Source organism: Triticum aestivum, chromosome 2D (genome assembly GCF_018294505.1).
Source record: "Triticum aestivum cultivar Chinese Spring chromosome 2D, IWGSC CS RefSeq v2.1, whole genome shotgun sequence".
NCBI lineage: Eukaryota > Viridiplantae > Streptophyta > Magnoliopsida > Poales > Poaceae > Triticum > Triticum aestivum.
This window is the reverse complement of record NC_057799.1, coordinates 634706977-634721313: the sequence shown is the minus strand read 5'-3', so window position 1 is coordinate 634721313 and position 14337 is coordinate 634706977. Positions and strand designations below refer to the sequence as shown.

The 14337-nt window shown below is 41.9% G+C and overlaps 1 protein-coding gene across 2 annotated transcripts; it reads left to right on the top strand.

Moving 5' to 3' along the window:
- The first annotated feature begins 220 nt into the window (after window positions 1-220).
- LOC123055186 (ankyrin-1) lies at window positions 221-6343 on the top strand. 2 transcript variants are annotated; one of them, XM_044479159.1, is made up of 12 exons: window positions 221-362; window positions 471-524; window positions 1560-1724; window positions 1831-1971; window positions 2254-2393; window positions 2551-2637; window positions 2758-2889; window positions 4207-4359; window positions 5095-5196; window positions 5443-5610; window positions 5702-5781; window positions 5973-6343. In XM_044479159.1, exons 1-12 carry the CDS (start codon window positions 317-319, stop codon window positions 6016-6018), a joined length of 1314 nt encoding a protein of 437 aa, XP_044335094.1. In that variant the 5' UTR covers window positions 221-316; the 3' UTR covers window positions 6019-6343. The 2 variants fall into 2 exon arrangements, with proteins under 2 accessions (XP_044335094.1, XP_044335093.1); XM_044479158.1 differs by having other exon boundaries at window positions 229-362; window positions 2551-2889.
- The last annotated feature ends 7994 nt before the right edge of the window (window positions 6344-14337 follow it).

Sequence of the window (14337 nt, the reverse complement as noted above, 5' to 3'; positions counted from 1 at the left end):
CAGGGGTAGAATGGTCTTTTCACGTTGCACTTAACACCGTTAGTGGTCAAAATAGACAGAAGTGTCAAATAGGGAACAAATTTTACTTTGGGTGTCAAATAAGGAAGAAAATAGTTTTTTGGGCCAAATAGGGAACCAAATTTTAAGAAAGGGCCAAATAAGGAATTCGCTCAAAGCCCAAAAGCCCGCTTGCATTCCACCAGTTCATTCAAAAGAAAAGAAAAAAAAAACTCGCTCGCAATTGGCAAAGCCTTCCCTTCTTCCGGAAGCCTCCCTGCTGCTGCCTTTGCCAGCGCCAGAGCGAGAGGGGCCGCCCATGGCTGCGCCCTTCGTCTACACCCGCAGCTCCGGCGGCGGCACCAGTACGGCCAGCCTCCCCCAGCTCCTCCTCCTCCTCCTCCTCCTCCTCCTCCTCCTCTCTCTCTCTCTCTCTCTCTCTCTCTGATTTTGCTTTGTGTGTGTGTGTGCAGGTCAGGACGCGGCCATGCGGGCGGCGTTCGACGGCGACCTCCGGCGCCTCCGAGGTCAGCCTCTCCTCTCCCTCCGCCCCCTCCCACGTTCCCCAGCTTTTCCCCGCCTCGCGAGGCCGTAATCTGTTCGACCGGGTTAGGGTTTTGCTTCCGGCTGCCGCGGCCATCCAATCCCCGGCGGCTGGACTATGCGAATGCCACCATTGTTCCTTAGCCGCGCCAATTTGGGCCCTATTCAATTCGCAGGACACTAGGAAAGTAGGAATGACCCCTCCCTTGTTATCGTAATTTAGGTTTCCTCCTGCGCTTGCGTGGAGCGCGGCTATGAGGGCGGGTTATCTTGTTGTTATTATGCTGTATGTATTGCGCGCAGTTAAGTGTAAAATTAGGTGCACGCTGCGATTTTCCTCTGAATTATGAAAACAGAAATTGCTCTCTCAACTGGGGAGGGTTTCCGCACCTGTGTGGAGCAGTATGATGGTGGGCCATCTTATTATTATGCTGTATGTATGTAGACTGGTACTCCTACTATGATTGTCTTGTTAATTTGGTGTCAGCTTTCGCATTCTAGTCGATTAAGTGTAAAATCTGGCGTATACAGCAGTAATTATCCTCTGCATTAAATAATCTTTTTCTGCGGTTGTGGTCTTTTGGACTGTTCAAAGGGGAAGGCGAGTTATTCAGAATTTGGTCAAAACAAGTGCTTGCACGGGGGCACATCTTACGATCAGGTCACTATTCTTTTTGTCAAGTCCATGCACTGATTGACTGTGTGTCCAGGACGTGAACAAGTCCCTTGACATGAGTGGAAATGGGAAGCCTTCAGGGCACCCTCGAACCCTCTTTGGTTCGATCAAGTCAACTGAATTTCCAAAATCACAAATATACCTCATTTGGTTGAACTAAGGAGGGGTCAAGGGTACTCTAAAGCTCACCAGTTTGCATGATTGCATCCTTGCTTGACTTAGTGAGGTTCTTGTCCATATATGCAACACATGTGGGCTTCTTTTCTTTTGGTTGTAGCTAGCTATGATTTGGCAGTTTGATTCATCAGTGTATTGATGCTTGGGTGTTTACTTTGGGTGAAAGGTACTGTAAAGAGTCTCGATGACCCAAGGGTGATCTTCTCTTTCGACATGGGTGGTGGCATTGGTGTGCTGCACATCGCAGCTGTCGGAGGGCATCTTGAGGTTTGCAAATACTTGGTGGAGGAACTCGGGGGAGATGTGAATGCTCCTGCTCCTGGAGTAGGAGGTCTTTCTCTAACTCTTCCTTCTTTTTTCTGGAAATTGGCACCTGTCATGTCTATGTTTCGCACCATGAGATGTCTGAATTGCGTTGTTGTGCTTTTTGATTGCAGACTTTGCAGGTGTGACACCCTTTATGTCATCTGCTCAGTCTGGCGATGTTTCTACTGTGAAGTATTTGCTTGATCATGGCGGTGATCTAACAAAGTCAGATGCTAAAGGGCGCACAGTTCTCCACCATGCGGCATGCATAGGTAGCTCTCTTGGCCCCTCACCCATGCAATTTGTTTTTGTATTACAAAGCGTATCTTTGTGTAGGACACTATGGGTATGGTTCCTTTACTCTAATAATATCGTAGAAGAAAAGTTTTGTGATCATTTTTCATATGGTTAATATAGATTTATAGCTAGTCAAAGTTGTTAATTTTTGCCCATCTATGATTTACACCAGGGTGGTCATTATAGTAATAGTTACTTGCTGCTGTACACTTAGATGCGTAGCCACATGACTATTGCAATTATTTTATTCACCACAGGAAGCTGTACGGTCACCGAGTTCCTACTTTCAAAAGGAGTACCTGTTGACATAGACTGTGGCCGTGGTACACCACTCCATCAAGCTGCTACTAATGAACAAGATAAAACAGTGAAGATTTTGTTGGAACACCATGCAGATGTATATAACTCTTACCATTTCTTTTTTTGTTTTCTAGATTTGATTTGCATAGATAGCTTGTTTTTATTTTGTCGGCTACTTGGATTGACAATTTATGGCAGCTCATAATCCATTTCTTTGTTCCTTTGTATTTTATAACAATTATTACTCTTGGCAGCCTAACGCCACTGTCGTCGGAATTGGTACTGCCCTGATGGGTGCCCTTCTTTACCGTTCTTTGAAGTGCATGAAGCTGCTGATCAAGGCCAGTATTCTGTTTTCCATATCCGTTCATCGCTATGTTCTACCATCTCAGCCATGCTTTTGTGTCAATCTACATGGAGAGGGAGCCGTGACACGTTCTATTCCACAATCCTTTTTACAGGGTGGTGCTGATGTCAACCGAGGGAGCTCCCTTCCGATGACTCCCTTAGTGTTCACTACAGGGTGGGGAGGCTATACAAACTTTGTGAAGTTTCTGTTAAAGGCAGGAGCGGATCCTAATATTCCTGATGCTGTATGTTCTCTATATTTTTTAAATGTATTCTGTTGAAACCTGTACTGATATGAATTTAAGTTGCTTTTAGTCTTTTGACTGTGCCATGAGAAGTTGCACACACCTACCAAAATATTGCATGTGTAGGCAAAAGGTAGGTGTGTGAGCTCCGAGTTTAAAGGTTTATATCAACGAATGCATATCACTGTTGTTGACTATTCCCTCTGCTTGAAAATATTTGACGCTCTAGTTTTGTCACAACCCAAATTCTTTGAGTTTCAACAAATTATAGATAGATTTACCAACATCTAAAGGGCAGCCCCAGTGCATGTAGCTCCCACTTGCGCAGGGTCTGGGGAGGGTCCGACCACTTTGGGTCTATTGTACGCAGTCTTTCCCTACATTTCTGCAAGAGGCTGTTTCCAGGACTTGAACCTGTGACCATGAGGTCACAAGGCAGCAGCTTTACCACTGCGCCAAGGCTCCCCTTCATAGATTTACCAACATCTACCAAACCAAATTGCACTTCAAGAAATTTGACTTAGGAGAAAACAATATCATCAAATATTTTGGAATGAAGTAGGAAATTTTGGGTTCTTCTAGAACAACATGCTCTGTTCTGTGCAATAATGTATATTTGTATCCTTAGTCTGAAATGTTTTTGAATTTGGTGGATGTCCTTGTATGGAGTCCACAAGGCCACAAGTACCCAAGATATAGATACGAGGTCGGTGCTTAACTTAACATTTGATGAGATACTGAGATCTCATAATGCAGCATTCAGGGTATCCACATTTATCAAATATACTCATCCAGCAATCACCAAAATGATTTGAATTCGCTTAGGCTGCGTTTGGATGTATGTATTCAGCTTACTTTATGTTGTTTTCTTCATCCTAATTGTTGGTATTCGTTCATTTACTCTGAAGTGTCAAATTATATTTGTGCTTTCAATAATCGTAATTCATATGTAGCTACTTTTCCTTATAGTTTTATCTATATAATTCATAGGGACTCGTAAAGGTTATGCCACTAAAAATCCATGTTACCTCTCAATCTCAACTATTGCTGAAATACCTGTTTTTAGTTCCTTGCTGAAGGAAGCCTTTTGGTATGCTGTAGGAGTATGTTGACTGTTTGAATTGCTACTAGAATTTAGAAATGCTTGCTGGGATGAATCCTGGTTGAAACATTTTGTACCAGTATTATGTAGACCCATGGTACTATAGTTTCCTATATGGTTTATATCTTTTCATTCATAATGTTCATATTCTTTTACTGCATTCTAGAGGGTCCTTTAATTTCAAAAGAGTTGACACTTTTCCTTTTGTTGCCCAGTATGGTAACTTACCAATAGAGCTTGCTGCTAAACGTGACTGCATGGAAGAAGTTGAAATGTTGTTTCCTTTGACTTCCCCAATACCAACTATCCCAAACTGGAGTATAGATGGAATCATCTCGCATGCAAAATTTGAAAGTGCAAAGCCACTGGTACGTTATTTATTGCTGTTATGCTCTGTAGATAAAATTTACTTGAATTCCTGGTCATATTTTTTGTTCGCCAGTCCTGAATTTGTCCATCAACTGTTATGACTTGGAGTTACTATATATGGATGAGATCATCACATTTAAAAATAGTATCGTGACTTTTTTATGGGGTTTTCTTTAGAGCATCACCTTGCCAAAACAATAAAATTGAAGTAGTTAAAGCTCTTGAGAACAAACTACCAATTCTAAATCGGAAGGACCAGACTGGGACCCCTTATTTGTTGTCGGCTGTTCATTGGTTAAAAAAAACTTGGTTATTCAGTATCGATCCAATGAACTGCTGTAAACTGTTTGTCATCCGCAGCCTTTAAGATCCAGAAATGCTTTACAAGCATAATGCTTGTACATAGCTCGAAGCATGGTTCCTTTATTGTGGATTTGAAGTTGTGAACTGTGAAATACACCCATGTATATGCTGTTTTAGTAACATATAGTAATAATTTGACATATTAATTCTAAATTATGTTGGACCTTTTCCTCTTGTGATTAAAATCTTGTGTGAGTAACTGCTGCCTTTTGCTGTGTAACATAATGTGCACTTTGTATTGCAGCATAAGCATATCTAGATACCAAGCTATGAAGAATGTGTAACTGAGTTGTGAAGTGTCTATTTTAATCGGAATGTCTTTGAAATGATGCTTCATTCCTTCATTTTTTTTCCATTGTTTAATCATTCAGGATGGAAGGCAGCTTGAACAAACAAAAGCTACACTCAAGGCACATGCAGATCATTTATTCAGGCTGAAGGACTACAAGGTGGCATCAAAAGCATATGGTGTGGTAAGCCCCTTAAACCTTATCAAAAGCATGGTGGCTTAGAAGTTTTTTTTTTCTATTAACAGGGAACCAATTGCAGAATATGATTTGTTTGCTGAACAGTTTTCTAATATTGTTCTCTAGTTTCCTGCTTATTAGCTGTTGATTTGCCATTATTAAGCATTTCTATCGGATTAATATTATTCTGCGGGACTAATTAACCTGCCACGATGAGATGATAATCGTATAACCTGTTATGTTTGACCATAGGCAATAGATGTCGCGCCGAGTGCAACATTGTACGCGAACAGGAGTCTTTGCAAACTGCTGCTGGATGATGGTGAAGGTGCTCTGTCAGATGCTCTCAGATGCAGAATGCTGCGACCTAACTGGGTGAAAGCTTGCTACCGTCAGGCTGCAGCTCACATGCTACTCAAAGTGAGTTACTACATGTCCAGCTTGCCATTGTGTTTCCGTACTGTGCAGTCTATATAGTTGCTCATGTTCCTTTGTTTTGCTCTACATCTAGGAGTATAAACAAGCTTGTGATGCTCTCCTGGACGCTCAAAAGTTGGATCCTGGAAACACAGAGGTCGAGAGAGAGCTACGGTAATCTACTGTCTTGTATTTATCTCTTTTGAGTATACGTTTTGCAAGCATGAACGGCATACACTGACATACTAGTGACCGGCAGTTGCACGCTGGACCAGCGTGCCGACTGCCGAGTGACATCCTTCCATATAGCTGATGGTGCTGGGATTACTGCTGAAATTTGTTTCATTTTGGTTAACTCTGTACAGGAAGGCCAGGGAATTAATGAAAGCTCATGGTGAGGCTGACAAGTGAAGCATGTTTTGTTAGGGAAATGCTCTTTTGGCTTGGATTAGAGTAGTTGATCAACTGAATGTGATGGTACTCATGTGACCAGAAGGCTGGTGGTACCCAACTTAAGAGTCTAACTCTAGAGTCGTTGAATTTCTATAGTCTTACTACTGCCACTTGTTGACTGCATGCTGAGAGGATTTGGTGTGAAAATGCGCTGTAAAACTTGTTTGACTCGCATCACAAGTTTTATTACTAGATCTAGCACAAATACCCTATCTCTGTTGAATATTTGCTGAGTTTTCAGACATCAGTAGAGAAGAAAAAGTGAAGCAGTACTACCCTCTCATTTGCATCTTCTACTCTCTGAACATGCATGAGGAAGTTTCTGCTCAACAACGTTGCTCGCTTACGGCTTACTGCTTCTCTGAATAAGCATGTGTTTTAGTCTACATGTTGATCATTTCAATTGTAATACATTTATGAACACCGTCATTTGTCATGACTTTGATCGGAGATCTTCGCTCAATCTAGAGGCGTTGTATGAAAATGGAGAAATTCCAAAGAAACTCAGAAGAATGTGACAAACTCCTAATCTAGAGGAGTAAATAAATATCTCGAGGCCAGGGACAGACTCTAGGTTCGAAACAGGATGCCTACAAGTCGCTTATTACTGTACATCTCTCTCTAGGCTAATTAAACACATGACATGAATTTATTCTTGCCCTGTCAAAGCCACTTTAGGCTCTTCAAAATGTGCAGGTTAGCACATTCTTGTTGATGACAGGTAAATGAAATTTCTAGTTTTTTTTTTGCGGGAAAATGAAATTTCTAGTTATTGAAGAAAAAAAAAGTTGCTGATGTAAATATCTTTCATCATTAGATCCATCCATCAAATATATTCTCAAATTATATTTATTTGGTATTGTAAAGGTTGATCTGTTTTCTATAAATGGTCAGTGTAAATGTATTTTCTATGCAAAAAAGGTGTAAATGTATTTAGAAATATATTTTTTGAATGTGTTCACGTATTTTGAAATAGAAGAGCTTGAGATTGGGCCGTGACCAGCCTGCTTCCAACATTTGGCCCAACCCAAGAAGAACATGCCCAAACCTAAGCAGGCACGAGCTCACTCCACTCGCTGGCCACTATAATTGTGGAAATGATAAGCTACGGTAGGTATTGTTTTAGAACAATTATGAATATTGTCTTTTACAGTACCGAAGTGAATGATTTGTTTTTATCATACTAACCTATCTCACGAAGTTCCGTTAAGTTTTGTGTGATTGAAGTTTTCAAGTTTTGGGTGAGATATCAATATGAGGAGAATAAGGAGTGAAAATACTCTAAGTTTGGGGATGCCCAAGGCACCCCCAAGGTGATATTCAAGGAAGATCTAAGCAACTAAGATTGGGGATGCCCCGGAAGGCATCCCCTCTTTCGTCTCCAACATTATCGGTAACCTTACTTTAAGCTATATTTTATTGGTCACATGATATGAGTTTTGCTTGGAGCGTCATTTTATTTTGTTTTGATTTGCTTGCTGTTATTTAGAATAAAGTTTTGCATCTTTTATTTCAATAAAAATGTCAAGTATAGCCTTTGCCATGTTTATTTTGCAAGTCTACATGTTGCTGTTTGAAAACAGAAAAGTGCACCTAGTGCGTGAATTCTTGAAAAGAGTCAGAATGTGATAAAATGTTGAAACTTTTTGCAGAAAAGCTATGATAAATTTTCTACAGTGTGGTAATTTTTCAGAATTTTTGAAGTTAAATAAGTATTGATATTCTTGCATCCTTTACAGACTGTCCTGTTTAGACAGATTGTTGTTATGTTTGTATTGTTTGCATATGTTTGCTTGTTTAATGATTCTATTTGAGGATAGGAGTATTAAATATGCAGAGGCATTTAGTATACAATGTTAAATAATAATTTTAGTGATTTTCTACAGTAGAGAATGATAAGGTTTTTGCACTGATTTATACTAACTCATCTCACAAGTTCTTGTTGAGTTTTGTGTGGATAAAGTTTTTAAGATTTAGGAAAACCGTGATATAAAAGGAATTAAGAAGACACAAAAGCTCAAGCTTGGGGATGCCCAAGGCATCCCAAGATAATATTCCAAGAAGTCTCAAGCACCTAAGCTTGGGGATGCCCCGGTAGGCATCCCACCTTTCTTCATCAACAATTATCGGTTAGTATCGGTTGAGCCTAAGTTTTTGCTTCTTCACATGAGTTGTGCTATTCTCGGAATGTCATTTTATTTGTTTTGCTTGTTGTTTTAATAAAATACTTAGATCTGAAAGTTTGTAAATAAGAGAGGGTCCTCAAATAGCTACCCATTTACTTAACTACTCATTTGAACTTCACTTATATCTTTTTGGAGTAGCTTGTCATTTACTCTTGTGCTTTCACTTATATCCTATGAGTAGATTGTTGAATGAATTGAATATCATGAAGTTGAAATTATATCATGCCTAGTGGTAGCTTCATATTGGGTTTAGAAAGTGAAATCTTTTGAAGCTTGACAATCACAATATTGGTCATACAAGCAATTCATGAATGATTAGTATAAGGAAGAAAACTTTCACATGCAAATATATTATCTTGGACATCTTCTATGACTGTGAATACCCATTAATTATTTTCAAACTTGAGCAAATTAGTTGAAGTTGGACAAGGAAGACCGTAATGAGTTATGTTTGGGTATATTTGCATAGAAGTTATATTGTTATGGATCCTCCAACATGTGGTGTTTGCCTAGGATCTTTTGCTAGCCAAAAATTCATACTAAGTAGAGAAACTACCTGTGCATCCAAAAACCCTTAAACCCAGTTTCTTGCCATGAGTGTCCACCGTACCTACCTATGGATTGAATAAGATCCTTCAAGTAAGTTGTCATCGGTGCATAAAGTAATAAAAATTGCTCCTAATTAAATATGTTTGATCTTTTATTGTAAGGGAAAATTGAGTATTGTACGAACTTGTGATGGCAAAGTAATACAAGCGACAGACTGCATAATAAAGGTTGCTATTATAAGGACAATATAACGTGACGTTCCATTGCATTAAGAGCTTGGGCATCCAAATAAAAAGTGCATGACAACCTCTACTTCCCTCCGCGAAGGGCCTATCTTTTACTTTTCAGTATTTACTTTTATGCAAAGATTCAATAGTATACATTCTCATTTTAACCTCAATTATTCTCTAGTTGGCAAGCATCATGTGGTGGGGAAAGATCTAGGCACATATGACCAGTCAAATATATTTGATCATGATTTATTATTGTTGACAATTATCTCTATGATAAATGAGTTGGGAGGCAAAATATTAAGCCCCTATCTTTCTCTGTGTTCGATGATGCTATTTGTTCTAAGAATATGCTTTGAGTACTAGCAATCATGGAAGACTATATGATGATTGAGTATGTGGAGCTCTTAGTTAGACTCTGTTGAATAAGTTGAATTACCAGAAGAGACCCCCGAAGCTTCGTGGGAGGGCCAGGAGAGCCACAAGGAGGGCACAACCCACCAGGGCGCGCCTGAGGGGCCTGGCTTGCCCCGGTGGGTTGTGCTCACCTCGAGGACCATCTTCGCGTGAAACCAACGCCAACAAATCCTATAAATAGAGAAACCATCAGAAATAACCCTAGATCAAAAGTTCCGCCGCTGCAAGCCTCTATAGCCACGAAAAACCAATCTAGACCCCGTTCCGACTCTCTGTCGGAGGGGGGAATCATCATCGATGGCCATCTTCATCATCCCGGTGGCCACCATGATGAGCCATGATGAGGAGGGAGTAGTCCACCCTCGGGGCCGAGGGTTTGTACCAGTAGCTATGTGTTTAATCTCTCTCTCTCTCTCTTGTGTTCTTAAGATGTCACGATCTTGATGTATCGCGGGCTTTGTTAATATAGTTGGATCATATGGTGTTTTACCCCTCTCTATCTTGTTGTGATGAATTGAGTTTTCCCTTTGAGATTTCATTTTATCGGATTGAATACTTTTATGGATTTGAGAACACTTGATGTATGTCTCGCTATGAATACCCACGGTGAGAATGGGGTATCATATTGATTCACTTGATATGTGTTTTGGCACTCAACTCGCGGATTCCCGAGGTGACATTGGGGTAATCTATGCATAGGGGTTGATGCACGTTCTCATCTTTGTTTCTCCGGTAGAAATCTTGGGGCACTCTTTGAGGTTCTTTGTGTTGGATTGAGTATTATGAATCTAAATTGTTTGATGCATATTGTATAATCAACTCACGGATACTCGGGGTTACATTGGAGTATCTAGGTGACATTAGAGTTGGTTGATGTGTATCATATGGTGTTATTTTAGTACGAACTCTTGGTTAGATCGATCGGAAAGAATAGCTTGGTGTTATTTTAGTATGAACTCTAGGATAGATTGATCGGAAAGAATAGCTTTGAGGTGGTTTCGTACCCTACAAACAATTTCATCTTATGTTCTCTGCTAGATAGGAACTTCGGAGTTATTCTTCATCACACATTGAGGGATGGTTATATGATCCAACTATTAGCATTATTGAGAGATTGCACTAGCGAAACTATGGGCCCTAGGCCTTGTTTTCAAGCATTGCAATACCGTTTGTGCTCCATTTTATCAATTGCTACCTTGCTGTTTTTTTATTGTTCCTATTACAAAAATCAATATCTACTATCATTACTTCACTTGTATCACCATCTCTTCGCCGAACTAGTGCACCTATACAGTTTACCATTGTATTTGGTGTGTTGGGGACACAAGTGACTTTTTATTATTTGGTTGCAGGGTTGTTTGAGAGAGAACATCTTCATCCTACGCCTCCCACGGATTGATAAACCTTAGGTCATCCACTTGAGGGAAAATTGCTACTGTCCTACAAAACTCTGCGCTTGGAGGCCCAACACGAGTCTGCAAGAATAAAGTTGCGTAGTAGACATCATTATGAAGCTATGCTCATTGAGCAGGAAGCCCCCAAATGACCTAGAATATGGCATAAAAGCCGATCAAGAGGGTTATGAAGCTATGCTCATTGAGCAGGAAGCCCCCAAGTGACCTTATGACTAATCAACAATGACACTTGCTCAGAAACTTTGACATGAAACAACAGAGGCCCCGAAATTTGGGGAGGCCGGCTTTATTATATGATCATAGAAAGGTATGTACATCAATGAAGGTATATACAATGATGAGAGCCAATGACTCAAGTGTAGTACGGCCGAAGATGAGCAATGTTCCACGGCCTGTTGGTCTCTTGCTCAGAAGTATGTGATTTCTTGCACTCATGTATATCAATGAGATAATATGAGCCATTGTTGAGATTCTTACTAACCACAAAAGGTCCTAAGGCGGTGACAACTTATGCATGCCTGTCTGATCTTGAATTAGTCGGAGCACTAAGTCGTCCTCTTGAAATGCCCGAGTTTTGACTCCGCGGCTATGATAGCGACGCAGGTCTTGTTGATAAATCGCCGATGGAGCTGCTGCAAGATCATGTTCTTCATCCAAAGCATCAAGTGTGTTCTGACGCGCCGCCTCATTATCAGCTTCAATGTAAGCCGCCACCCTGGGCGAGTCATGACGGATATCACTTAGGAGAACCGCCTCTGCGTCATAAACCATGAAGAAAGGCGTATAGTATGTTGATCTGTTAGGGGTGGTTCTGATACTCCAAAGGACTGAAGGAAGCTCTTCAACCCAACAACCTAGCGTTCGCTCCAAAGGAACCATAAGCCGGGGCTTAATGCCTCTCAAAATTTCTTGGTTAGCCCGTTCTGCTTGACCATTAGACTGTGGATGAGCCACTGAGAAAACATTAAGACGGATATGCTCTCTTTGACGGAACTCCTTCATAGCACCCTTGGGAAGATTAGTTCCATTATCAGTGATAATACTATGAGGATAACCAAAATGGAAGATCAACTTTTTAACAAACTGAACTGCAGTCACCGCATCACACTTGCTAACTGGCTCTGCCTCAACCCACTTGGTAAACTTGTCAACCGCCACCAGAAGGTGGGTCTTCTTATCCTTAGACCTCTTGAACGGCCCAACCATATCAAGCACCCAAACCACAAACGACCAAGTGATTGGGATCATCCACAATTCCTGAGCCGGCACATGAGCTTGTTTGGAAATTTTTTGACACCCATCACACTTGCTAACAATATCCTCCGCATCAGCATGAGCTGTTAGCCAGTAAAACCCATGACGAAAAGATTTAGCCACCAAAGATTTTGAGCCGACATGATGACCACAATCGCCTTCATGAATTTCTCATAAAATTTCATGGCCCTCCTCAGGAGAAACACAACGTTGGAACACACCTGTCACACTTCATCGGTGTAACTCGCCGTTGATAATAGTCATAGACTTAGACCTCCTGGTGATCTGTCTGGCTAAAGTCTCATCCTCAAGTAACTCGCCCAGAGTCATATAAGCTAGATAAGGCAACATCCAATCAGGAATAGTGTGAAGAGCCGCCACCAACTGCGCCTCTGGGTCAAGGATAGCAAGGTCTTCCTCAGACGGTAACTTGACCGATGGATTGTGTAACACATCGAGGAAAATATTAGGGGGCACCGGCTTACGTTGAGATCCAAGACAGGATAGTGCATCCGCCGCCTCGTTTTTCCGCCGATCAAGGTGATCCACTTGGTAGCCTTTAAAGTGACCATCAATATTATCAACCGCCTGGCAATAAGCCGCCATGAGTGGATCTTTAGAGTCCCACTTGCCTGAGACTTGTAGAGCCACCAGATCTAAGTCGCCCAGGCACCTGACCCGGCTTAAATTCATCTCCTTAGCCATCGAAGCCCATGGAGCAAAGCTTCATACTCAGCTGCATTATTAGTACAAGGAAACATTAACCTTAAAACATAACAAAATTTCCCACCTCGTGGGAAAGTTAAATAATTCCAGCCCCGAGCCCTCCAACTGCCTAGACCCATCAAAGTGGATTGTCCAATATGTGTTGTCAGGCTTCTCCTCAGGTGTTTGCAACTCTGTCCAATCATTTATGAAATCCACCAAAGCTTGAGACTTGATGGCTGTTCTTGGTACATACTTCAAATTATGAGGTCCAAGTTCAATTGCCCACTTAGCAACCCGACCCGTGGCTTCTCTGTTTTGAATAATATCACCTAAAGGAGCAGAGCTGACCACAGTAATAGGATGTCCCAGAAAATAATGCTTCAGCTTGCGACTTGCCATGAACACCACAAATACTAGTTTCTGCCAATGTGGATATAGTTGCTTGGACTCAGTCAATACCTCACTGACATAGTAAGCCGGCCGCTGAACTGGGTACTCCTTACCCGCCTCCTTGCTGTCGGTGTCAAAACCGGCGGATCTCGGGTAGGGGGTCCCGAACTGTGCGTCTAGGGTCGATGGTTACAGGAGACAGGGGACACGATGTTTACCCAGGTTCGGGCCTTCTCTATGGAGGTAATACCCTACTTCCTGCTTGATTGATCTTGATGAATATGAGTGTTACAAGAGTTGATCTACCACGAGATCGTAATGGCTAAACCCTAGAAGTCTAGCCTGTATGACTATGGTAATGAGTATATCCTTTCCGGACTACACCCTCCGGTTTATATAGACACCAGGGGGGATCTAGGGTTACATAGAGTCGGTTACATAAGAAGGAATCTTCATAGTCGGTCGCCAAGCTTGCTTTCCACGCCAAGGAGAGTCCTACCCGGACACGGGTATAGTCTTCGGCCTTCATGTCTTCGCAGCCCATCAGTCCGGCCCATGGATAACAGGCCGGACGCCCGAGGACCCCTTAGTCCAGGACTCCCTCAGTAGCCCCTGAACCTGGCTTCAATGACGAGGAGTCCAGCGCGCAGATTGTCTTCGGCATTGCAAGGCGGGTTCCCCTTTCCGAACTCCAAGATAGTCTTCAGATGTAATGATTGTATCCGGACCTGTATACACAACTGCAGAGGATATAATATTTTATGAGCCCAATCCGCTGACAACTTTTTGGTAATATGACATCACGCCTGCTCGGCCATTATTTTCGAACCGTTAGCCAGCCCGTCGCCCCACGTCTCGAGATGTGGTTTTATTGGCATGTCTTATCCAAGCGGAGATCGTGTCTCCCCTTTTTTAAGGGATTCTTATCAACCCGGACGTGGGTAACCCAACCGTCGCCTAGGTACAACTCCTTGGGACTAGGCAAGTTTTGAGGCCCAGGAGGAGACGTTCGATATTCGCGGCCTTTATATAGGGGTACAGACCCGTCTTTTTCTTTCACGCTTGCTTCTTCCTCAACCCTTGCTACCCCGAGTTCCAACACCCGGGTTTCAGTCGCCACAAGCTCCA